General features: G+C 42.0%; 1 protein-coding gene across 2 annotated transcripts in view; it reads left to right on the forward strand.

Moving 5' to 3' along the window:
• Positions 1 to 1,722: 1,722 nt before the first annotated feature.
• The window catches only part of LOC141107906 (suppressor APC domain-containing protein 2-like), a 30,765-nt gene continuing 5,559 nt past the window's right edge, over positions 1,723 to 26,928 (forward strand). The window contains exons 1-5 of one of the 2 annotated variants that reach the window (XM_073598967.1): positions 1,723 to 2,097; positions 2,599 to 2,921; positions 9,677 to 9,798; positions 24,211 to 24,345; positions 26,360 to 26,458. In XM_073598967.1, coding sequence (XP_073455068.1) covers positions 2,054 to 2,097; positions 2,599 to 2,921; positions 9,677 to 9,798; positions 24,211 to 24,345; positions 26,360 to 26,458 — 723 coding nt within the window. In that variant the 5' untranslated portion in view covers positions 1,723 to 2,053. Of the gene's footprint in view, positions 2,922 to 9,676; positions 9,799 to 24,210; positions 24,346 to 26,359; positions 26,459 to 26,928 lie in introns of both variants that reach the window. The other variant, XM_073598966.1, reaches the window with a different exon arrangement.

Consider the following 26,928-nt stretch of genomic DNA (forward strand, 5'->3'; position numbering starts at 1 on the left):
ATACTCTACAAAGAATCCAGGCCCCAGAACCAGAACCATTCTAGGATTTACTAATCTTGGTGAAAACGTCAAGTCCAAATTTCTCCTTATCCAGTATGCAACCTGCATGGGTGAGACCAAATTCCCCATACACCACAACACAGCAAAGCCATGTCACAGCTGATAGTGTCACTTTAACCTCTATAGCAGCAGGCACAGCGGAGAAATGAATCCTGAAAAGTTCACAGCAGAAGCACCAAAATCCTTCAAGTCAGGTCTAAGAACTCCCTCTCTTTCTACTTTGCACCTGCTCTGTATTACAGTAGAGATTAGAAGGCTTGGAGGCTGCCAAGTCTCTCATAGTGCCTGGGGAAAAGGAATAGAATGAGCCGTATTAAAATGAATTTAAAAGCATTTCTGCTGTATACTTTGAGAATTATTTCACAGTGCCTTCAGCTGCGGGGGGTCAGTGGGGGCTTGTTTTGAATCTCATTTACTTCTTGGTAAAAATATGTAAATATTTCAGTGTCGTTAACATGGCTGCTGTTCTACTCCAGGGGGTGAACAGCTTCCTTTTTTAGAAAAAACATGACCCCTGGCTATATCTGATGGCCTGGGACCAGTGACAATGTTTTGGTCACGTGGTCTTAGCTAAACGGCCCAGGCAACTCAGCTGGCTAGTTCTGCCAGATTGTCCTTTCTTCAAGTCACTTTGGCCAGACCATGTGTTCTGTGCCTTAGCATTGGTTGTGTAACCAGTCAGCTGCTGAAACCCAGAGCAGTTTTGCCAACCATCAGTGTTTTTACTGGCAGCCAGTAAAAAACTGGCACTTTTCTCCTGCCAGTAAATGCCAGTGACAGAAAAATGTTGCCATTAAAAAATATGGCTGTGACGCTCATGACCATCCAAGTGCCTGTTACAGTGTGTTTGGGTGGCGCTGGTGGAGGGCAGGTCTAGCGGTGGCGGTGCCTGGGTGTGTCGTGTGATGTCATGGTGCAAGGGAGCTGAGTGGCGCGGGCAGGGCTGAGTGTGCAGGTCTGCGGGACGGAAGTAAGTCAAGCCGGGGGTGGGACTGTCAGTGCTGTTTGGACTGAATGGACCACCTGGCATGGACAGAGACTGCCACTGTAACTCAGGAGGGGTCGTATCGGTGAGGTGTCATCATCATTTGTGCTGCTGCACACTGCTGTCAGTGTCACTGTGAGAGTCAATTTAATGTGTGTGTGCCTGCCCATTCTAATTTCTTGCCCTACTGAGTCCTGTCCCTGAACTACTTACTTACTATAAAATAAATAAAATAAGAAATATGTTTTTGCCTTAAAATACATTGATAATTGCATGTTTGTAGCCTAATTACTGAAATTTGCACTTAAAACTGTAATTTTGTAACTTTCGGAAATGCCAGTAAAAACTTGGCTGTGCCAGTAAATTTTGGGTGTCGTGCCAGTAAATGGTAGGTTGGCAACACTGACCCAGGGACCCATTTTCCCCAAAAAGGTAGAAGTTTCAGTTTCCATTTAATGAAGCAGAATTTCTGTAACACAGATTTATTGAGTATAAGTCAGCTGTAAACTGTATACTGTATCCTCCAGTTGCCTTTGAGTGACTCATGCAATGCGCTGCTTTCTTTGGCTGCATCAACTAAAATATTTATTTCTATGTTGAAGATTTTAGATGTGGGAGCAGAAAAGAAAAAAAATGATAGGTGAAATTGGTGGAAGGAGGGGCAGAATAGGGAGAAAGGGACAAAGGCGAAAGACACAAAGGACGGAGGGGACATGGTACTGGGGGGATGGGAGGGAATGCAAAATGTTCTCTGGTCCCGTCTGGTCCAGGGTCCCCTGTGAGACACTGCACATGTGACAGCCTGCAAAAGATACAGGAAGCATCACACAGGAGAAAGATAGATAGAGACTTAGCAAGAATCACAGAGAGATTATCCAGGGAGGGAGGAGGGACAGCTAACTGGCCCAAACACAGACCAAGAGGTCGGGGGATAGCAGTAAGGAGAAAGTGGGAGAGCGAAACAGCACCCATAACTAATCCTAAAGACAGAGACAGCTCTTCTGACAGATGGAGACCCTGGATGAGATGCCAAGCCTAGCAGAGGGGAGAGTGTGAGTAAGAGCAGAGACAACACATAGCTGTACAAAATAGGAAACTGGGACTGTGCTGTGTATTGACCTCAGGGAAAACAGTGTGTTAGAGGGATTGCAAGTACCAGAGCTCCATAAACTAAGCAGGGATTGCTACTTGTCACACAGGAGAGGCACACTGCTGTCAAACAAAGAGTAGACAAAGACCACCACCAGCTGTAACACAGAAAGCGAATGACTAAAGGCGAGGGTTGTGAAAGAAGACAGCACATGGGACAAAGAATGAGAGAGAAGAGTCACAGAAGAGGCAACGCAGATGACTTATTAGATTGCTAGTCAAATTATTGTTTGACAATACTGAAATGTTTTTGCATTGCCTACAAAATTCATTCTTGCACTCTGTGCACTAACTATAGGTGGTAATTGCAGACATATATTTTAAAGCAAAAAAATAAGATGTTCAGAGGTCACTATGAATAAAGTATTAGTTTCTTGCCCTACCTCTCCTCTTTGTGCCCCCAGATCCTCCTCTGCCACCCTGGGCTCCCCTCCCTCAGTTGCCCCGACCCCTGTCTCCTCTGGCCTCCCTTGCCCTTCTCGAGGTTTTCTCCGCAGCCTTCGGGTGCTCTACAATATCTTGGAGGAAGAAGGGGGCGGCCAAGTTCATGTACAGGATATCGAGGGTCTTTGGGGAGGACCAAGCATTCTGGCTGGGGTCCCTCAGGCACTTAGAGATGCTACAGCTTCCAGTGGAGGATACCTGAGCTTTCCAAGGATGGTGAGGGGGCTCACACAAGCACTGCGGGCAGCAGATCCTCAGGAAGCAGGGACTCCCAAAAAAAGAGGTGAGTTTCAGACACTTGGTAAGTCTTTTGATATTCCCTTCTAATGCTGTCTATGTCCTGTCTTGTTCTTGTTAGTTGGGCATAACAGTGGGTGGAGAGGGTGCAAATGCAAACAGGTCCTTGCATTCATGGGGCCCACCTATGAAAGCTCCTCCCCCTCACCTACAAGCTGTGTGCTACCATTATACAAAATAAAGCAGTATTTCACTTTTGTACCACTTTTTTCATTGCGATGATGCAATTTTATTCAATCTCATTCAAAATTATAGACTCAAAAGCTGGTGGGACAGCTAAAGGTTTTTGAATAAGATATGAGGAATGAGGGGGGTATTTGAATCTGGGTGACTTTTTTAGGGTTAGACTGCTAAGACCTGATATTTGGTTAATGCTGGAGAGGTAAATTGTGTAATTTTTTTTTACCTTTATGAGATCTCTGAATCTACATTTTTCATGTTTCTACACCTTCTGCAAAAGAATGACACTGTTCTTGGTGGATTTTCTTAAACTATCCTAAGAAAATGTTAGAGGATGAATGGGATCATGAGTTAAGTAGTAGTTGGGAGCTGGAAAGGGGATCTCACCTTTACTTGTAGGAGAAAATATAATAAACCAGCAAGTGACTGAGCCCACAATACTCCAACTATAACTAAAATATTCCTATTAGGTCGATAGATACTTTTAGTTGAAATATCCGGTTTTCTGAAGAATTGCATATTCTATGTAAATGTTCCATTCATCCTTTCCACGTCATCACCTCCCTGCTTCATGGCACGCTCTCTGTCCCTCAGCTTCATCCCTCCCTCCCCAGTGTCTCTGGTCGGACACTTGTGTATCATAACCCTCTTTAATCTGCACCATCTGTCTGGGTGTAATCTGTACATTAAGAGATAATGCACAGAGCACAAGGGGATTATTACTTTATGCAATAAAAATGATTTTTCACGCAACCAGTCAGTTCCAATAAATAAAGAACACCATTTGGAAATGTATACCAGAATGATGTCAAACTAACCAGCATTCCAGAAGAATAATTTGTGCAAGCTATAAAATGGTAATCAGTTAATTGACATTTACATTGCCCATGTACTTTGTCTTCTTAACATCATTAAAGGACCACTACTAAACATTGAATGCATAATGTTTAAAATGGTGAGGGTTAAAAATATGTGAATGGTTATCAGAACAGGACAAATTTCAGATAAACTTGGTACACAAAGTTAAAAATGTTTTCCTGTAAAGTAAAACTACTACTTGTCATTTTAATGGCACCTTTTGCCTGTGCAGCAAAGGTACAGAAATATTAAATATGTTCTACAAACGGGTGGGGACTTTTACATACATTATATAGCTGGGGCTGTTTTCAGTAGTTCCTCTGCATAATGTGACTTCTGTGACTATTATGAGCTTAGCTTGATCTCTGTTTGAACCCAGAGTCACTGCAATGTCAGAAAGGAGAGCAGTGACAGATTGATGAGCCCTTCCATCTGCCGTCATTGAACCTAGACCTTTTGGGTCCATAGCTTGAATGTCCCAGAACCAGTTGCCAAAAAGTTGGAGATATGAGAATTGCTGTCCCCAATCTGTGTCTGCACAGAGGAGGCATCAGAGGTGTTATTTGACAATTGATATCTGATAGAACCTGTGAGTACATGTGTGTATTGTCAAATTTGGAAAATGTGAGCTTCCTTGTGACAGCAAGGTCTTTTTTACATAGGGGAGTCAGCAAGTAAGCTTCCACAAAAGCATTTGCAAAGTTTTCAGCAGCTTTGTTGAAGCCTTTAAAGCCCAATTCCAGTATTTAGATAAAATCTACCATTGCAGTGCCCCCCCCCCCTTCCACACTACAAGGGTTACATGCTTGCTACATCTAGATAGAGATTAAAAAGCTGGAAGACTTACCTTTACCTTACCCCATGCCTGCCAGCTCTGGTGCTTTCCAACCTCCAGTCTTCCAGGTTGTGGGCAGTCCCTCAGCTTTAGTATGCACATAGGCGTGCACAGGGGGGTGTGCCAGGTGTGCCTGGGCCCACCCTAATCACTATGTCAGGTGCCGATTCTCCTTACTGCCTGGGCTTCCCCCCATGTTGCCCCCCCCTCCCCCCACCCCGCAGTGCTGCTCTCTCTTCTCTCCCCCAGCTTCTGATGTTTCAGGATGTAGAACGGGGAAAGGGTCTGAAAAATAATTAAATTACTGGCCCCTTCCTTTTCTAAATAAACACAGTGAACAAACTCGCTCACTGTGTTCATTCATGACTGAAGCATAATAAACTGTGTGAACTATGCTTCAGTTTGTGAATGAACAGGAAGCCTGCTCAGCACAGAGCACTTCCCCTTCATTCACTGGGGCTGCAGAGAAAGGCATGTGTGTTTGAGCTTTGGGGTGCACACAATAATTCAATAGGCTGCGCACATCTTTGAGTATGCACAAGGCATGGCTATCAGCCCTGCACTGTGTGTGGCGGGGGCAGGAGTTTGACTGTAGCTGGGACCAACTTAGAGAGGAGGCATTGAGGGACTGGTTGCACCACTGGAGGCATCCTACTGGAGTGAGGAATACGGTGAGCATTACTCTTTATTCCTGCACCCATAGACTAAATGAGCAGTTAACCCTTGCAGTGTGGGGGCCCATTGCAAGTGTAGAGTTTGTTTAATTCCTGTAGGTTGGGCTTTAAAGCACAATTTGGCTCCAGTTTGATGAGGTTAAATATAGATCTTAATGGCAGTGCTAAATGTCAATTTAAAAAAGCGGTTAGCAGATTTAAGTAAGCTTTAGTACTACTTGAAGTTGTTAAAATCCTGCAGAAGCCCACTAGCTGCTAGTTTAAGGTGACAAGCAGCACTCTTATTAAAGACGAGAAGTCCCACTATAATTTCCAAATTTTTGTGGAATTCAGCAGGGAATCTAGTGCATAGGGCACTTTGTCCCATTCTGATCCGTTACCGCATTGCGCAATCAAAATACACCTCTTTTTCTGTTTCTGCTGGATTTCAGCTCCACCCCAGGCTGAAGCCCAATTTATGGGCATTCCTTTTGGGGAGCTACAGCACAGCACCGTAGCCACTCTCTTTTCTCCCCAGTGTGCTGAAATAGTCTACTGTGAGCGTACCTGTTGTGGTACCTGTTGTGGTACTGGCCAGATGGGAAGGCAGGTTCAGCAAGGATCAGCTGAGACAGAGAAGTACAGCATGTTCTTAACTCTGCACACTGGTGCTGACAATCTTGTGTACATGTTCCCCTATAAACACATACACAGCAGCACTGGGTAGACAGGCCCCCCTCCCCCCACTGTGGTGAATGACAGCACACACTAGCTGCCAGCGATGAGCACTGTCATTCACATCTCATTAACAGTTTATCTCCTGCTGAGTAGTGTTGTTGAAGAGCGGTGGGGGACAGACAAAGAGCCCAGCTGAGGAGGGGGTGCTTTGCCCTCCTCAGCACCTGCTGCCAAGTGTTCTGAAGAGCTGACTAAGGGGAGCTGTGTCGGAGAGGATCTGTTTGAGACTCCCGTGAGTACAGACTGTAAAGATCTTCTTTAGGCTAACCCTCTGTGCTAGGAAAGTCAGCTACTGGGTTCAGCAGAAAGGGGATGCTGGCTAGTGTCCTGAAGAGCAACAGTCCAAAATCCTGACAGAGGACTTGCTCAAGAGTGCACAGTGCATCAAGTTCCACAGTTCAGTAAAGAAATTGTCCTCAATGTAATTAGCTGAATCTCGAGTATCCCACCACATTCCCTTCCCTATCCAAGTTCTCAAAAAAACATGAAAAACAACCAAAAACCCCTAGGTGGATTATTGAAGAAACAAGCATAAGTGTGTGCCTGGTTGTGGAAAATATTGTGTGCCTGGCTAAAGAGCTGAAACAAGAGAGAATACTAGCGGCTCTTATGGGGGTGGCGCTACATTGGTAACACTTCGGATTTTTCATTAATTCTTGTTCCAGTGACAGCGATCACCAGGAACAAATAGAGAGGGTGAATCTACCCAGCAGAGAAACAGCAATTCAGATTTGTCCAGGGTACTAACCCATCCAATTTTTTGGCTCTAGATACATTATATTGTCAAAAGTATTGTGACAACTGCCTTTACACACACATGAACTTTAATGGCATCACAGTCCGTAGGGTTCAATGTTGAGTTGGCCCACCCTTTGCAGCTATAACAGCTTCAACTCCTCTGGGAAGGTTGTCCATAAGGTTTAGGAGTGTGTCTATGGGAATGTTTGACCATTCTTCCAGAAGAGCATTTGTGAGGTCAGGCACTGATGTTGGACAAGAAGGCCTGGCTCGCAGTCTCCGCTCTAATTCAGGTCAGGACTATGTGCAGGCCAGTCAAGTTCCTCCACCCCAGACTCGCTCATCCATGTCTTTATGGACCTTGCTTTGTGTACTGGTCCAAATCATTTAGTGGAGGGGGATTATGGTGTGGGGTTGTTTTTCAGCAGTTGTGCTTGGCCCCATAGTTCCAGTGAAGGGAACTCTTAAGACATCAGCCTATCCCGACCATGACACTACCTGCCTGGAGTTTGCATGTTCTCCCTGTGCCTGTGTGGGTTTCCTCCGGGTACTCCGGTTTCCTCCCACACTCCAAAGACATGCTGGTAGGTTAATTGGATCCTGTCTAAATTGGCCCTAGTATGTATGAATGTGAGTTAGGGACCTTAGATTGTAAGCTCCTTGAGGGTGTAGGGACTGATGTGGATGTATAATGTATATGTAAAGCGCTGTGTAAATTGACGGCGCTACATAAGTACCTGAAATAAATAAAAATAAAATAAAATCAAGATATTTTGGACAATTTCACGCTCCCAACATTTTGGGAACAGTTTGGGGATGGCCCCTTCCTGTTCCAACATGACTGCGCACCAGTGCATAAAGTAAGGTCCATAAAGACATAAATGAGCTAGTTTGGGGTGGAGGAACTTGACTGGCCTGCACAGAGACCTAACCTCAAGCCAACAGAACACCTTTGGGATGAATTAGAGCAGAGACTGCGAGGTAGGCCTTCTCGCCCAGTGTTAATTTCGTAGACTAAAATATTTTAGACTAAATTAATACTATTTTAGTCAACTAAATACGACAAAAACTAAAACAATTGAGATGACTAAAATACAACTAAAACTAAAATGACATGTTAGTCAAAAGACTATGACTACAACTAAATTGAAATTTGATGCAAAAATTAACACTGCACTACCACATAAGAATATGTAGGGAGCATCTACTAAGCTGCTAAAAGAAAAAAAATGAAGAAAAAGGCTTTTTAAATTTTTTTTCTTAATATTTAATGTTGGTAATATATTCAGGTAATATGTGCAATGGCATTACAGCCAATAGCTTTACAGTTTTTGTTTTTTTTTTATATTTTCAAGTTGTACTTCTGCTTGTCAAAAAGTAATATTTTTGTTTGTTTATGAAACTTGGTTTTATTTATAAAGATGTTATCTATTGCCACAGCTAAATCTGTGTCTGTAGTGCATGTTCAAACCTTAATAGCATAAATAATAACGCTATTTGATTTTTACTCCAGGAGTATATAATGAGTTTGGCCATTCTAAAGAAATGCTTAAATAATGCATTTAATTTAACTAAACCTATTTGATTTTAGTCGACTAAAATACAACTAAAACTAAAAACAATTCAGATGACTAAAAATATGACTAAAACTAAAATGGCATTTTAGTCAAAAGACTAAAATACGACTAAAAATAAAATGTCATTTTAGTCAAAAGAACTAAATCGAAATTTGATGTCAAAATGAACACTGCTCATCCAACAGCAGCGCCTAACCTCACAAATGCGTTTCTGGGAGAATAGTCAAACATTCCCATATACACACTCCTAATCCTTGTGGACAGCCTTCCCAGAAGAGTTGAAACTGTTATTGCTGCAAAGGGTGGGCCAACTCAATATTGAACCCCACAGACTTAAGCTTCGTACACACGATCAGATTGTTGGCAGGGGATTGTTTGTTGATAGACTGTTGTCCTAAAATCTGACCGTTAGTATGCTCCTTTTGACAGTTGTTGTCCAACTTTCTGCCAACAAATGTTGGAGGACATGCTAGTAAATTTTCGGCGGAAAACGGTCTGTTTTCAGATTTTCTGATAGTCAGTACACAAGTCTGTCACACAAAAGTTGAAAGTACAAACACGCATGCTCGGAATCAATGCTCACCAAACACGAAATTTGCAGAAGGAGCCCAAAGGGTGGCGCTCAAGAGTTGAAATTCCTCAAAGTATGTCACTACGTTTGTGTTTGTTGGCCGACAATTGTGTACTGTTAGTATGCAAGACAAGAACCACGCACACGCCCTTTTGACAAAAATCAGACGCTCGGTTGGCCAACAATCTGATCGTGTGTACCAGGCTTAAGACTGGGATGCCATTAAAGTTCATGTGCCCCAATACTTTTGACAATATAGTGAATATTTTATTGGCCTTATTTTAATGCATCCAGTAACAAAACATACATTACTCGACATGATACAATTGACACATTTCGTTGTCTAGTCAAACAGTTGCTTTGCTCCATGTGTCTCCAGTCCTAGAAATGAAAATCCGTCCATAAGAAGCCCTGATATGAACTCCTAATTTCATCAGAACAGATGCAGGTTACTAAGATGGGAACAGATGGAGAGAAACATTAATTACATGCAGAGACATATCAAACCTCTTAAAAAAATCCTCTTTATAAAAATTCAGTCCATTATACACTAATCATATGTCGGATGTAACACACTTCTCTTCTTTTTAGGTACAAAAGGCGTGACACGATCCCAGAGCATCCACAATGATGTCCCCTCCTCCGTACGACTGACACGGCAAGAGCAGCGCATACGCCGGCATACATTAACTAGTGGCATTGATTACAATACGGTACCTAAGGCCCATTTTTTAAAAATATAACTAACTTTGCAGAGAGTAGATGTGATTCTTATTCCATTTTCCGATGTGCATGTTTAATGAAACAAGCAAACATAGGTTGTTTAGTTATATTGGTTGTAGTTACAGATTTGGCCATCTATGTGTCTGAATATCTGGTGATTCACATTTGGCTGAAAGTGTCACTATGGTTCCACAGCAAACAATCATATTATCAGTGTTATTCTCCAACGGTCATTGTCCTGCATGGAATTCAAGTGTAACCAAACCCCCCCCAAAAAAAGTAGTATATTGCAGCTTACCAGCCCTTGGAATAAATGTGGAGGCTGCATTAGTTTTGTTTTTTTAGGCTGAGAACATTTTCTACAAGTATAGAAAAATAGCTTGTTATAATAAATGGGTGGCACATCAATGACATCACTCTTAGAAATGGATTTATTGCACAAAATAGTACATCCCCCAGAGCCCCACCTAGTGGCCACTCCTGCTGACACATTTTACCCCAATGGCCTTAGTTGTAGACGTCTCAGAGAGGGGTGGCTAGGAGGGACATGGCAAGTACTTGTAGTGCTACCCCTGAAGCAGCCACCGTTGTTTGGGTCCCCTCTTCCTAGTGCCAATGGCCTTCTAGGCAGCACCATACTCTCTGACTTTCTGGCAGGTACAACAGTTCAGTCCCGATCTGGTGACACAGGGGGCACTGGAACTCAACAGTGTCACCAGTCTCAGCAGTAGACCCCACTAGCACGCAGGTTAGCAGTATTTTTTTTTTCTCCTGCAGCTTCTCATCTCCTTGTACTTGTAGTCCCACACAGTCTCCTCTGTACAACACTTCCTCTTTTGGGGACTACATGTCCCACCAGTCCCTGCAGCTTCTATAGTTCTCCTCTAGATGGGGAGCTGGCTGTTCCTCCTCAGTCTGTGCCTACAGCCAATCACAGCTCCCCCATTCACCTTTCCAGGCAGTGGGCAGGGCCTCTCCAGCAACCCCAGCTGCAGTTTTTCTTAGTTTCTCCCTCTCCTTATTCCGTGCAAACATGCCCATAGAAGCCACTCCCAGCACTGTTCCTCTGCTCCAATCTTTCCCTTTCCTTCCCAAGCATGGCCGCTCTGAATACCTATCGCTGTGAAGAGAAGTAGACATAACTCCCAGCTTTTTGAGATGGGAACTAGGGACACCTATTAGCAAAATGATGTAGGCATAGAACAGATCTCCTTAAAGGAGAATTATATTAAATTATTAGTTAAACCCACAAGTGCTTTTTTTTACTACTATTCTTCCTTTAAACTGGCTCTTGAAATTAACAAATGTAGCAATTTCGAATTTGGATCAAAGGTTTAGCACTGGGAAACACTATTTGAAAGATAAATAGTGCATTTTATATACAATTATATAGATCAGACCAAAATGAGGGACAAATGAGGAGGAAAGAGGGACAGAGGGACTTTGTTCCAAATCAGGGACAGTCCCTCAGAATCAGGCTATGGAAATAGAGTGGTGGAATCTACAGTGTATATGTATCTACAGAAAAATATCTATTAATCTTTCCCGATTTCTGGTCCTTGTAACCCCCCCAAAAACTAATATATGGAACAGTCATCAGTTTTCTCAGTTATCTTCTGTGAACTGCAGCAGAATGCCTCCTTGTGTAATGGAGATTAGGAGAGAAAGAGGGGTTACTCGTCCAAATCAGAAGAGTATCCTAGTGATGGCCATAACTCCCCCCATAGGTACAGTGGCTTCAGTGAGCGTTGTCATCCCAAGACATGACTGACAGGATCATCTGGTGAAAATACAGAAAAAAAATCCAGAAAACAAATGCAGCCACCACATCTAATGACTGATATGCTGCAATGTATAATATTTTTAGTTGTAAGTTTAGATGTACTTTAAATCTAATTTGCTACTATGGGGTCAAATTGCAGAGCATGGTTGCCATTTATTGGTTGTATTTATAAACCAAATCTATCTACCGTATCTATCTATCTATTTATCAGTCATATCTGAATTTTTGTTGTGTCCGTATGAAGACAGCAGTTTTTAGTAGAGTATGTCATGACATGCAGGCCTGGGCGTAGAAGACATCACACATTTAACTGCCATATTGTTCTCTTACATGGAAGTTTCTCATATCATTGTTCATTATTAAAGTACATAGGGCTTCACTTCCCTGTGGGGACAGAGAGTTCAGCAGCTGTCCCACCTCTAGGCTTGCAGCGCACACTTGTAACTCATCCACCTGTGATCTTTTCATAAGCGGCAGTTAATAAAATATATGACTCATTCAACAGCTACCTTCATGTTCTTCCAGTATTTAGCCACAAAACACGTCAAGGCTGACGATGGATGTTGTACTTTGTAAACCACACTTGTAATGGAAGGACGTAAAGGCACCCACACAGGTTTCGGTCCAGTGTTTTGATAGCCTGGCTGTTGAGATTTTCTGAAAAATGTGTGTGGGACATTTATGGTAATTTTTTATTGCTTTGTCACACTGAAGAGCAAACAGTAAGATGGGGAAAATGTTTGATTTCTTTGTTTGTAGTGTTTGGGGTAAAAGAACATGATTCATTTTTTAATAATGCAAGCAAAAAAATTATTTTAATGAAAAATGATTGTAATTTCATTGCAATCAAAGAAGAAACACGTGTGACACCATCATAAGAAAATATTCTCCAAGAATGAGCTAAGGAACCACTTATGCAGCGTACACACGAGCGGACTTTACGACCGGACTGGTCCGGCGGACAATCCGATCGTGTGTGGGCTTCATCAGACCTTCAGCGGACTTTTGCAGTCGAAAATCTGACGGACTTCAGATTTGAAACATGCTTCAAATCTTTCCGACGGACTTGAGTCTGGTCGAAAAATGTGCTCGTCTGTATCCTAGTCCGACGGACAAAAACCGACGCTAGGGCAGCTATTGGCTACTTGGCTATCAACTTCCTCATTTTAGTCTGGTTGTACGTCATCACGTACGAATCCGTCGGACTTTGGTGTGATTGTGTGTAGGCAAGTCCGTTCATTCAAATGTCCGTCGGAAGTCCGTCAAAAGGTCCGTCATACCAGTCCGGTCAAAAAGTCCGCCCGTATGTACGCGGCCTTAGACTCTTCTTCAGTCCTTCAATTAAATTGATCAACCAGTACCATCAGTAGCCCTCTTGGAATCAAAGATGGGCAGATGTCCACCCTCCCATCATTCCCATTTAAATATCTGCCCATGTATGACCAGCCTGCCCAATTTAACATTGCATTTGTAGTGGTGCACAGGGGCTTGAGAAATTTCTATATCCCCTAGCAGGGGCATAGACAATGGTAAAAACCCAACATAGTTTCTAACCTTTTCTTAGCTTTGTCAAAGAAAAACAAAGTTGCAGCTGAAGTTCTGCTTTAACCAGAGTGACACTGTGTGTGAACTAGATAACAAAATGAGAATGGGGACTCTCATGGAAGCAAAGGAAGACACCTAGGAGTCTAGTACAAAAAACAAAAATTATAAAGAAGACACAGCACAATAGTGTTCACAATAGTTATAATTGTAAGTCAATAATTATGTACAGCAATATAAATAAATGCACCCGACCTAAAACCCATCCCAAGATACCAAACTACATTAGAAAAAAATGTATCTATCATGGGTTATAAGGCTACTTTCAGACTGGGACGTTGTGGGCATCGGCGGCAAAGTGGCGCTATATTTAGTGCCACTTTACCGTAGTTTTAGCGGCGCTATTCCCCGCTAGCGGCCGAAAAAGGGTTAAAACTGCCCGCAAAGTGCCGCTGCAGCGGCGCTTTGCCGGTGGGTTTGTGGCGCTGCCCCATTGTTTTCAATGGAAAGGGGCGCTTTAGGAGCGGTGAATACACTGCTCCTATAGCGCTGCAGAGATGCGGCTTGAAGGACTTTTTTGCAAGCGCACCGCGGGGCTCTTTACAGACGCTATTTTTAGTGCTGTGGCGCCTGTAAAGCGCCTCAGTGTGAAAGTAGCCTATGTAAATAATGCAATATATCAGAACAGCTGGGAGGCTTAAGAGCCATATAAAGAATATGCCTGTATGCCAGGACGACACTTGGTACAGATGGGGTGGAAGGCAACGTTTGAGGGTACAAAGAGAAAGAGGTTATGCCCCAAAATGTTGTGTTCTGCCCCCATCTGTACCGGGTGTCCTCTTTTTTTATTTTAATTTTTTTACTGGTATCTGTATGCCCTGACATAATCTTTATGTGGCTCTAATGCCTCCCAGCTGATAGGATGTATTGCATTATTTACCTACAGCCCATGTTAGATACATTTTGTCTAGTGTAGCTTGGGATCTGGGGATTGCTTTTTTTGGTCAGATGCTTTTATGTATCCTGTTGTACATTATTGATGATATACAAATATAACTATTGAAACGGTATTGCGATATACTATCTTTATCATTTTTATTTACTTGATTTTTTGAAGACTGCTGAGAAAGCCCCTGTATTTAGCTTTAACCCTCCTTCTCTTATATCAGGGACATGCAATTAGCGGACCTCCAGCTGTTGCAGAACTACAAGTCCCATGAGGCATAGCAAGACTCTGACAGCCACAAGCATGACAGCCAGAGGCACGATGGGACTTGTAGTTTTGCAACAGCTGGAGGTCTGCTAATTGCATATCACTGTCTTATATGGTTTACAAAGAGTTATTTGCTTTATTCAGGGTGTGCAAACTTTTCTGATTATTATTTTGAAACTCCAGAGACCCCTTTCACTGTGAATTAACTGGACCCCACTCCAGAGAACCTCCATAATGATGTCTAAAGTGTTCAAAATTTAAAATTCATTCAAAATGATTTATGAAAATATTTGTGAAACTGATTTTAAAAAATGTAGCATTTGCTCTGATTACTGCAATCTATTGTTTCTGGTGGTAGAGGGGGTAGAAGGGATCACTTTTTTTTTTTTAGCAACTGCTGATTGGTATGCTTTTTCTGAACCTCAGTCCCCTAAACTCCCTCTGTAGAGACCATGTGAAGGAAGAAATTGGCTGCACACCAACGTGATTGAAGTCCATTTATTGAATATTACATGCAAACAATGACACACACCACAGTTGCAGTAGCCGGAACAGAGGTGGACTAGTTTCGCACAACTACACTGTGCTTACTCAACAGTGTACCTGTGTGAAACTAGTCCACCTCTGTTCCGGCTACTGCAACTGTGGTGTGTGTCATTGTTTGCATGAAATATTCAATAAATGGACTTCAATCACGTCGGTGTGCAGCCAATTTCTTCCTTCATTCAGTCTTCTACGGCAGGCGAGCCAGGGCTTGCACCCGTGTGAGGAGTGCTATACTATTCATTGTGCCTGGAGTCTCTCACCTGGAGTGGCGATTTTCCTTTGCTGTAGAGACCGCTATATTTAAAAAAAAAAATGTATATCTATATATATATATATAGACAATTAATATACATGAAATGTAAGTGTAAATCATTATCCCAGACAATTAAACTGATCAACCAGTAAAGCAAGTAATATACAGTACTAATTAGAAAAAGTCTGCACACCCTGAGCAAAGTATATAATTCAATATGAAGTCTAAAATTGAACGGAGGCTACAGCTAAACACAGAGGCTTCCTCAAGAGTCTCTAAACGTTCAAGTAAATAAAAATGGTAAACAAACACGTGTTGTATAACAGTGATGAACTTTCATGAATTATCACTGATTGATCATTTGTTTTACACAACACATTTTTATTATGGACATTAATGTGTTTTTTTTGTGTGCACGGTTTATTAGTAGATACATATTATCAATATATACACAAATGTATTTTGGGTTTTATAGGTTTTATTTTTTTATAGTGCTGTATACTGGTATTGTTAATTTTTGAATATTTTTGTGATATTTGTACAGCCACTAGAGTGGATTTTTTATAATATTTATGAATTTTTAGGAGTGCAGAAAATGTATTTATTTCACATTCCAAGAATGGATGCACAGGTACATTTTTTAACAGTTTCTTATTGCTTTGCAGGATTTTAATGTAACACTGCATACCTCTGAATTTTTTGAGATTTGAACATTAGTCTATTAGCAAAACTATGTAGGCTTAACCCCTTAAAGGAGAATTATACATAAAAAAAATGTTTGGTTAAACCCATAAATGCTTTTTTACCACTACTTTTCCTTTATATTGGCTTTGATAGATGAATAACGCATTCTATATACAACTACAGTATATAGATAAGACCAAAATGAGGGACAAATGATGAGGAAGGGGGGACAGAGGGACTTTGTTTCAATGATTCCAATGCACTATTCCCAACACACACGTCCCTGTATAAGTGGCTGTATGTAAAAGTGGGTGCTGAAGCGACCACCGGCTGGGACTGTTATCACTAGAGGGATCACAAGCAGGAGGAAGGGGTCCTGATTTCCATATACAGTATAGCTCTTTAGTTATCACTAGAGGGGTAACAGCAGGAAGAGGAAAGAGGTCCTGATACCTCTATATACATTTTTAGTTATCGCTAGAGATGTCACCAACAGAAGGAAAGCAGGGCTAATTCCTCTATATAGATATTTAGTTATCACTAGAGGGATCTCCAGCAGGAGGAAGGAGGTCCTGATTCCCATATATAGTATAGATCTTTAGTTATCCCTAGAGGGATAACAGCAATAAGAGAAAAGGAGGTCCACATTCCTCTATATACATTTTTAGTTATCGCTAGAGATGTCATCAACAGAAGGAAAGAAGGGCTAATTCCATTATATATTTATATATAGTTATCACTAGGGGGACCACCGGCATGAGAAAGGAGGTCCTAATTCCCCTATATAGAAACTTAGTTATCACTAGAGGGATCACCGGCAGGAGGTCCTGATTCGCCTATATAGATATTTAGTTATCACTAGGGGGGCAACCAGCAGGAGGAAGGAGGTCCCGATTCCCCTATATAGATATTTGGTTATCACTAAAGGGACCACCAGCAGGAAGAAGGATGTCCTGGTTCCCCTATATAGATGTTTAAGCTGGCCATACACATCAAAATTTTGCCAGTTTCTAATGAACCAGCCAAAATCCTCTTGTGGGTGGTCCTGTCGGCTATCTCCAGATTAACATCCCTCGACTGAAAAATTTAAAGCACTGGAATATTGTTGGCCAAAAAAATTCTGCATTCATTAAGATGCAGCCATTGTTTGGGTATTTTGACAGCAGGTGTGGCACAGCAGGAGAATTGTCTGTCCACGCTGTATAATTTTCTTATTTTACCAAAAGAGTAACTGATGCTTGGAACAGACTTCCAGCAGAGTTAGTTTGTCAGTAAACAGTGAATTTAAACATGCTTGAGACAAACATAAACCTAATTTTCAAAAAGGTACAAAAAAAATCAAAAATGGGCAGCCTTGATGGACCACTTGGTCTTTTTCTACCATCACTCTTCTGTGTTTGTATGGCAGGTTCTGGGTTCATTGCTGCCAATGTAATAGTTTTGGTTATGCAAGGGCCCTGATGGAGTGAATATGGAGATCAGAGACAACAGGCATTACCGCATATGTTGGCACAATATGCTGCAAGTCCCCTGTGAACTCCCAATGAGGGATGCCAAGAGGGCATAGCTATGATGGCCTTCAAAGAAGGCCCCAACCATGTTTGTATGCACAGGGTCCCTGTGCCATCTATGTCGCTTCACCTTCATTCCATATTTCTCTTTTCTCTTTTTCTCTGAGTTTTCTCTTCCTCTCATTTATTTTGCTCCTTCCTTGCAGAGTAAAATAAAGACAGAAGAGGACAGGGTGGGTGAGAGGGGCCACAGGAGCTCTGAACAGATAAAGGAGGGGTGGGAAAGAGCGGGCGATGAGGGAGTGTCAGCTCTGGCCGCATAACTTCACTATTCACACAGGGCTGCTGTTTGGGAACAACAGGAGGACAAGTCTGTGCGGCTCAGCAGAGAAATTGGAGAGGGTTCCAGAGACAGGGTCACCCAGGGGGAGAGAGCGAGAACTAGTTACAGGTGGAGCCAAACAGCCAGAGAGGCAGATTACCGGGGGGGGACGGAGGGCAGGAGAGAAAAGTGGGGTCTCTGGTGAGGGACAGAAGGCAACAGAGGAAGAGGAGAGGATTAAAGGGGGCCAGAGAGAGGGGGAGAGAAGTGACAGCCAGTGACAAGAAGTCTGAGCAGAATAGAGGCAGGGAAGGAGGAGGGGGGCCTGGGAGCTACAGACAGGTACATACACTGACACGCCTAGCACTTCACAGGGACTACATGTACACACCCACTGCTATACAGCCACATCTACATAGCATAGCCACTCACATACACGTATGCACACACATGTACATTCACCCAGAAACATGCATGCACATACTTCCACCCCTACATGAGAACAATACTGAATGAACATATACATGTGTAAACAGACACCTGAATAACACTGAGTTACACGGTACTCTGCACCCCACACACGGTATGTATGGCTGTGCACGCTGCCTATACCATCCTCATCCTTCCACTTCACAGCAGCCGAGAGGCCCTGACCTTCTACCTGTGGGTGAGTCTATAGGATGGTGTCATATGACTGGGGGGATTGTGTATGTGGGCCTAACACTCTATCCATCTATCTATCTATCTATCTATCTATCTATCTATCTATCTATCTATCTATCTATCTATCTATCTATCTATCAATCTATCTGTGTATTTATCCCGTAACTGTTTTTCTGTCCATCTATCTAAAACATAGAACATAGAAAATTGATGGCAGACAAAGACCAAGTCTGCCCATTTTTTTAATGTTATTTATACATGTTTTGGTCTTCTTTTTTGTTTTGTTTTTGCTTTGTTAACTTTTTTCTCTGAGTATAGACATTTACTATTGACTGACTCACTACCACTACTGTTATATATTTATACATGTATCTTTCCATCCAGCTACATCTATCTATCTATCTATCTATCTATCTATCTATCTATCTATCTATCTATCTATCTATCTATTTCTTTCCGCTTTGTCAACTTTGTCATATCTAACAATCAGAATATCTATATTTCTAATTATATCATGTCTGTTCTATCTATCTATTTATCTATTTTACTTGACAACTTTGTCACTTTGAATAATCAGTATTTCTATCTTTGTTATCATTCCATATCCATTTTATCTATCTATAGCTCCATCTTTGTGTTCCTTTCACATTTTATATCAGTCTGTCTGTATGTGTATCCTATCTATCTATCTATCTATCTCATATCTGTTATTTTATCTATCTATCTCCTATCTGTTATTAGATAGATAGGAAGAGAGATAGAATACCAGATATGAGATAGATATTAGATAGATAGATAGAAAGAATAACAGATATGAGATAGATAGATAGATAGATAGATAGATAGATAGATAGATAGATAGATAGATAGATAGATAGATAGATAGATAGATAGATAGATAGATAGATAGATAGATAGAATAACAGATATTCTATCTATCTATCTATCTATCTATCTATCTATCTATCTATCTATCTATCTATCTATCTATCTATCTATCTATCTATCTATCTATCTATCTATCTATCTATCTATCTATCTTATATATATATATATATATATATATATATGTATATGTATATATATATATATGTATATGTATATATATATGTATATGTATATATATATATATATATATATATATATATGTTTGCAGTATTGTCTGTCCTGTCCTCCAGGGAATGACTCCCCACATGCACATGCTGTAATCTGTTAATCCTCGGCGGGGTTGTGACACTCGGTCTATGTTTATGTGACACATAGTGGTGACTCTGCTGTATTTGTCTTCTGGTTTGTGCAGTAAATAAAATGATGGGTTTGGTTGTTGTTGGCAAAGGCCACACGTAGAGTGACTCCAGTTTTTCCTGAATCCTCACCATAATGTTATCAGGTGAGGCTAGACTGTAAATGTCACAGTATGGACAGAACAATGAGATATGACAAGTGATGTGTGATCTCTGCACTTACATCTTCCTTGCAGCTGTCATCCTTTTAGAGCAGGTTAGAATACATAAGAGAAATGTGATTGGTTACTAAGCAAAACAAACATTTCCTTCTCCTTAGCTTCTGTTGTTGCACACACACACACACACATTACAATCCGTGCACTCCATTGTGTGATTTGATACTTTCATTTAGCTTGAGTAGCAGAATGGGTGACAATATGATATCCGGAACCTCATCCCTATTGAATTGAAAATTACAGCAACAGGGTGATTGGGATTATAGCTGTGACACAATTAGAAAGGATACATTTTATAAAAATCGAAAGTTTATTCATACAAAATTAAAACAAATTATGGGTTCAAATAAAAATCTGAGTATAATACATCAATGGTCATTGGTGTCCATATATAGAAAGTGATTAGTGCTTGATATCAGATCCCAACATGTTTCGCCAACATTGGCTTCTTCAGGGGATTTCTAAGGACCACCAATTTTCCATAAAGCTTCAGAGAGACATCAGAGAAAATCACCAAGTGAGTCCAGAGAAATATGGAGGAGAAGCTCTGTACGATCACATGGGACACAAGGGGACAAGGTAAATTCTGATATGGACACAGATTAGTGCAGGGGCGCCAGCAGCTAGCTCTGGAAATAAACAAATGGTGCTATCATATACTGACTACTTGCACCAAAGCAAAGGATCATGGTGGTCGCCTCTGCCTTCCAGCGATATTTTCATTTGTTGCTAAAAAACTGACCCATCTGTGGAGATTCTTTCAGAGACTGAACTGATTTTTCTGTCAATAATCACAAAAGAAGCAATCATGAGGGTCATAAAACTAATTTCATGCTGGGTTTTAAATATAGTGTTCAAACTATTTTTTTACCAGCTCAGTGATTTAATTGGTAACTGCTAAACAAATCTAAAGTATATTGAATTGTAATCAAAAGTAACCATAAACATAATGAAATTCTTATCACTCTGTAGAAAATGCTATTCCCAATCAATTTCAGTCACATTACCAAAGGTCTAGGCATTTGGTCATGTGATCCCTGCCAAAGGTGCTAATCAGTTAACCTGAACACTGATCTTCCCTTCAGCAGGATCAAGTGATTGAAACTAGATATTTGGTCACATGGCTGGCAACTGAAGGAGCCTGGAGCAGCATTTTCCCCAGGATAGGTAAATATTTCAGCCCCTCTGAAGCTGACCATACACTGATCGCAGTTCAGCGGGGATCGGCTGAAATTTTGATTAGTGTGTGGCAGTTCCTGCTCCACAGAAGTCAATTAATTGCTCAACTTCTGTTGAAGGGACATGTTGAAAATTTTTTATTGATCAGCTAACCAGCTGCAGCCACTGATCCGTGTATTCTGACAGCGTTGTGTGCCGCTGTCACAGCACAATGTCCCTGGCAGGAGACACTCCTCTATCCACCTTGTTTGTGTGGATAGGGAAATTTGTTCATTTTTTTCATTAAGCCCTGGTTCACACTGACAGCGGAAATTAAGTCATGCAAGCTCAGCTGAACTCGCACGATTTCATTCCCGCATGTCAATCTCGACTTCAGGGAGGTTTCAGAGACATCTGTGCGGGTTTCTCCACAGATGTCTATTGAAATCGCACTCCAAAGTCACCAAAAGTAATACAGAAACTACTTTTAGGAATCAGTGCGTTGTCACACTAATTCAGACAATGTCATTGCTGGCAATAGCCGCCAATTTGGCATGCAATTTGACATGCCAAATCACTGCAATGTGAACCAGGGCTAAGGGCGGGTTCACAATGGGAATTGTACAGGAATGATATGTGCGATTCTATGCAATTCACATGTAGTTCTGTGCAATGTGATTTCAGCCCATTAATTTTAAATGGGTTGAAATTGCACCGCAGGGCACCAAAAATAGTGCATGCACACTGCAACCGGATCACATGGTACTTCTGTTCTGTGCGATCCAATGTGGGCAAATGCACTGCAATTGCAATCTGTGTTTGGGATGTTATTAATTTAATATTGACACCCACTGCAGATCGCAACTGGCCCTTAACCTGCTGGGCTGAGTGTACAGCCAGCTTTAAGCTGGCCATACATGGATCGAAATTTGGCCAGTTCAGCAGGGACCAGATGAATTTCGATCCATGTATGAGCAGGCTATTGTACAGATGTCAATCTACTGATTGAATTCTGTACATCCGCATTGTTGGATTTATATAGCGGTCAGTGCTGATCAGTGTATTCTGAGAGCTGGAAAGTTTCCCTGCTGTCAGAAAACAATAGTTCACAGGGGAGGATTCTCCCACATCGAGTGTGTGGATGGGAGAATCAAGTCAGTTTTTTTGTTCTGGCTGGTGGTTGAACATCTTTTTTCAAGACTGTTATGCAGCGTACACACGGTCGGACTTTTCGACCGGACTGGTCCGACGGACCGAGTCCGGTGGACAATCCGATCGTGTGTGGACTTCATCGGACCTTCAGCGGACTTTTCCAGTCGAAAATCTGACGGACTTTAGATTTGGAACATGCTTCAAATCTTTATGTTGTAACTCCGCCGGACCCAGAAATCCGCTCGTCTGTATGCTAGTCCGACGGACAAAAACCGACGCTAAGGCAGCTATTGGCTACTGGCTATCAACTTCCTGATTTTAGTCCGGTGTACGTCATCACGTACGAATCTGTTGGACTTTGGTGTGATCGTGTGTAGGCAAGTCCGTTCGTTAAAAAGTCAGTCGGAAGTCCGTCAAAAGTCCATTGAAAGTCCCTTGGAAAGCCCGTCGGACCAGTCCGGTCGAAAAGTCCACCCGTGTGTATGCGGCTTTAGTAAGGCATAAGGCTGGGTTCAGATTTGTGCAAGATATTTATTTTAACTAGTATGTTAGGGCACCTAGTCGCTGCCAAAAGCACAAATGACCCTTGTTTGGGATTGCATGAAAGAGCATTGTGGTGCACTGCAGTGCAGGTGTATTGCCTAAGTACATGGGGTACTGTTCAAAACGAATAGCCCCCCCCAGCGCAAAGATTTGCAGGTACCTTGGATAACCTGACTTACCATTGGTTTGTGTGTATAGGCAGCAGAGAGAAAAAGGCAGCTTTTTCCTGTGTGGTTTCACTTTTCATACACATATTTTTTACCTGTAGAAACACATTCATCCTATGTAAATGTATTTATATATTGTAGCAACATTGTAAGTCAGATTAGAACCAGTAGAACAAGAAAATGTAAACTCAAGAAGATCCTGCCAGAGGGATGTCCCTTTGGGCACCAAAGGTTGTGTGCCTACAAGCTTCAATAAAAAAAGTCTGGACCTGGTGACACCATTTTTACTTATTGCTAACTTGGTTTCCTCTGAATGATTTGTAGACGAGGGACCTATCAGACAGTTTTACCTCCACAGTGACTTATTGGGTGTTGGATATGGATAATGAATGTCCGGAAACAGGCATGAGGGAAGGTGCCGTAACCCTGACTTACTCTAGTATATTTTTTTGCAGTGTGCTATGTTCATGGCTGCATGACAAATATTTATCACAAGATTCCCACATGGGTTCGACATTCCTCAGTACCGTGCTGGTAATCGCGTGTGCCCAACCATGCATGACACAATGCCCATTCGCTGGTGGCTAGATAGCGGGAAATATAGCTCAGATATCAGTGTACATGGTTTATTTATTCCTTGTTTTGTACTTGTTCACAATATGAAAGGGACTGTAGATCAAAGAAAGTTATCACATGTGGATATAAAAATCCATTGTTTGTCAGTGCAACTCAACGGACATGGTGTGAACGAGCCCACATAGCCACCCAGGGTAAGGAAAATGTGTGTGCTTGGTAGGATCACCAGGTAAAAATAAAGACAAAAAAAGCAGAGAAAAAGAAAACAAATCTTAAAAGGAAAGTCTATCTGCTCCGTTTAAGTAAGCCCAACTCCAGTCACTAAAATCTCATAAAAGCTTTACCACCGTACCTGTATTTTATTATCTGTTGTCAATCATTTTAATGCAGCTTTCATTAAAAGACTGTCTGGTGATCCTGCCATGAAGGTTCTTGTTCAGGCACTTCCTGTTATAGGATGACAACACTCTATCCCAATTGTGCTCCTGCATTGCCACCCTTTCACACAGGCTTTTGATGGTGACTAGAAGTGGCCCAACTCACATTACACAAGCATAATCCATTGTTGTCACCATCAGATAACCCACATTGAGGAATGCCAATGCAGCCACTGCTGGAGTGCATGTAGAGAGAATGTGCCTGCAAAGGAGCTGCAGGTGTAACAAAGGATGAAAATGAGGTGAAAACTGTATTTCATTAAAGAAAATGCAATTATTTATGATACACGGTACTTTAGTAAACTAAATGTGATCCATTTGGGGGTTATATCTACACTAAAGACCATTTTTTTTTTTTAGTAAACATTACAGATGTTTATCCCTCTACAGCTTCGCCGTATGAAAGAGCTGGAGCAGGAAAGAGATGCTCTATTAGATGGAGTTCAACTGGTTGACAAAGCGCGGGACTGGTACCGGGAACGTCTACATGAAGCAGAGCAGAAGAGGGAATTGCAGTGCACATTGGTATGGTACTCCAATCCTACTTTGTTGTGGACTAACATTGATGTGGGCAGCACAGTAGCTTAGTGGTTAGTACTGATGCTTTGAAGCAATAGGGTCCTTAGTTTGAATCACCGCCAGGACACTGATGGGCTGCACTGATAGGCACAGAAAAGGTGGCCCTGATGGGTGTCACCAAAGGGCACTGATGGGCGGTACTGAAGGGCACTGATGGGCGACACTGATAGGTAGCACTGATTGGTAACATTGATAGGCAGCACTGGTGATGAGGCACCAATTGGTGGTATTCATAGGTGGCACTGATAGGTGGCACTGTGGGCACTGGCAGGTGGCACAGATCACTCTGCGGCAGCTCACCGCGATCCGGACCGATGTCCCTCTGACAGCCACCGATTGTCTATTTTTTTTTCCTCCTCACGCTATCAGCGTGAGGAGAAAAAATAGCTAATTACCGGCTCTATTTACATCACATGACCAGCTGTCATTGGCTGACAGCTGATCACATGGCAACGGGTCAGAAACAACCCCTTACGCCAATCTGTGATTAGCCGAGTCTCATAGACTCTCTGATCACAGAGCGGGGCACGCAGGCCGCTCGAGCTCATATGACGGCCTTCCGGGAAAGTAGGTCTGCGCTGTAGCTGTCATTCGGCTATAGCGCAGATGGGAAGGGGTTAGAGTGGTTGTAAACCTTAATCATGGAATCTGATCAGAGCACATATAGCTGCAGTTTTTGCTTCTCTCTCCAAAGTTCTAAGTGTCAGGTGCTTCCTGTCTCTGTTATCAGCATGAGTCACTTCTGAGAAGTGTTCCCAACACAGAGGTTGGAGGGGGGGGAGAGCTCAGAACAGAGTTTGTCTATTCAGAACACACTGTGTTGTGCGGAGGGGTGTATGTTCCTTTTCTCTAATCAGCAATCACACGCTGTAACTGCAGCCTCTCCTCCCACTCCTGTGCTGCTGACAGATGAAGAAATATTTTTAACATGATCTACCCTTTTGAAGGGGTGTAGAGAGGAGAGTGCAGATAAACAAGTAAAAGATATATAGGAGGATTTGTTTCATTTCTGTCTATCATCAGAGGCTGTTCACTTCACTGGGTATATGCGAGGGTTTACGACCACTTTAAAGCTGAACTCCAGGCAGATATGAAGAGATTACCTATAAATGCAGTCATATGTTTATTAAAAATGTTGATTTTCTTTTTAAATATCTCCATTCATTCTTAAATGTAACTAGTGTAAATACCTGCAGTTGACTTTTCACTCTCATGTAAACCACTGTACCACAACTCTTATGCTGCGTCCACACAATCGGACATTCCAACAACAAAATCCTGGATTTATTTCTGACGGATGTTGGCTCAAACTTGTCTTGCATACACACGGTCACACAAATGCTGTCGGAAATTCCGAACATCAAGAATGCGATGACATACAACATGTACGACGAGCCGAGAAAAATGAAGTTCAATAGCCAGTGCGGCTCTTCTACTTGATTCCGAGCATGCGTGGAATTTTGTGCGTTGGAATTGTGTACAATGAACCAGCTCTCAAATTTTTGTTGTCGGAAGTTCCGTCAAGAAATGTCCGATGAAGCCTACATACGAACTTCCAACAACAAACTCCCATCGAACATTTGTTGTCGGAATGTCCGATCGCGTGTACGTGCCATTAGACTGGAAGAGGGAGAAGTAGTATTTGGGGCTAATTAGATCTCCTAATTGCTAATATGAAAGAGAGAGCAGAGAGATGAATTGATCACTCTGCTGCTACTCCTTTATTGCCCTGTCACAGCTGGGGGCAGCATGGTGACCTGAGCATGTTGCTTAAGTGCAGTAGAGATTGGGTCACTAGGCTGAGTGTAATGTGTCAGTGTCACTGTTCCTGCCAAGTTGCTGTTTAATTAGGAATTACATGATTTTTATATTCTGTATTTCTGTTCAGGTTTTTATCCATTGCCAGAAAAAGGATTGTATCTGCATACAAGTTATCTCATGTTGTTGTCTCTTGCCTTAGGATCAGGCGCCTCCTCCTCCCCTCCTTGGATCAGCTCTTTTGGTACAGATTCAGGAAGTCAACAGATTCTTGAATGACCTAATGTCCTATCCAGATAAGGTAACGACCTGTAAACCCCTAGATCAGTGGTTGTCAACCTACAAGGTATAGGGAGGGAGCCTCAATTGCAGCTCCTGACATCCCCGAAGGACCACACATAATATTCAGAATAAGAAATGCTACAGAAGACTGTCAGGGACTGCAGAATATTAGAGAAGTAATGGTTAGAAATGATGGATCATGCGGTTTGAGACATGCTGTAGGAAAAGACCAGAGACCAGGAACTTGTTACATGAGAGAGATCATTGCCATTAGATTCCCTTACAAAATCCACACTCCTGTTCCTGGGGTCCGAGGGCCACAAGATGGTCACCAGGGCACTACAACATCCATGAACCCTCTATTTAGCAGCTTATGGTGTAAACTGGTCCAGTTTGGACAATTATACTTCTTTGGAGTAGGTAGAAATTTGGACAACTATAAAAGTTTGAGCCAACTGATGTATGAACTCAAATTGGGGCTTAAAATAA

Source organism: Aquarana catesbeiana, linkage group LG09 (assembly GCF_042186555.1).
Source record: "Aquarana catesbeiana isolate 2022-GZ linkage group LG09, ASM4218655v1, whole genome shotgun sequence".
Taxonomy (NCBI): Eukaryota; Metazoa; Chordata; class Amphibia; order Anura; family Ranidae; genus Aquarana; species Aquarana catesbeiana.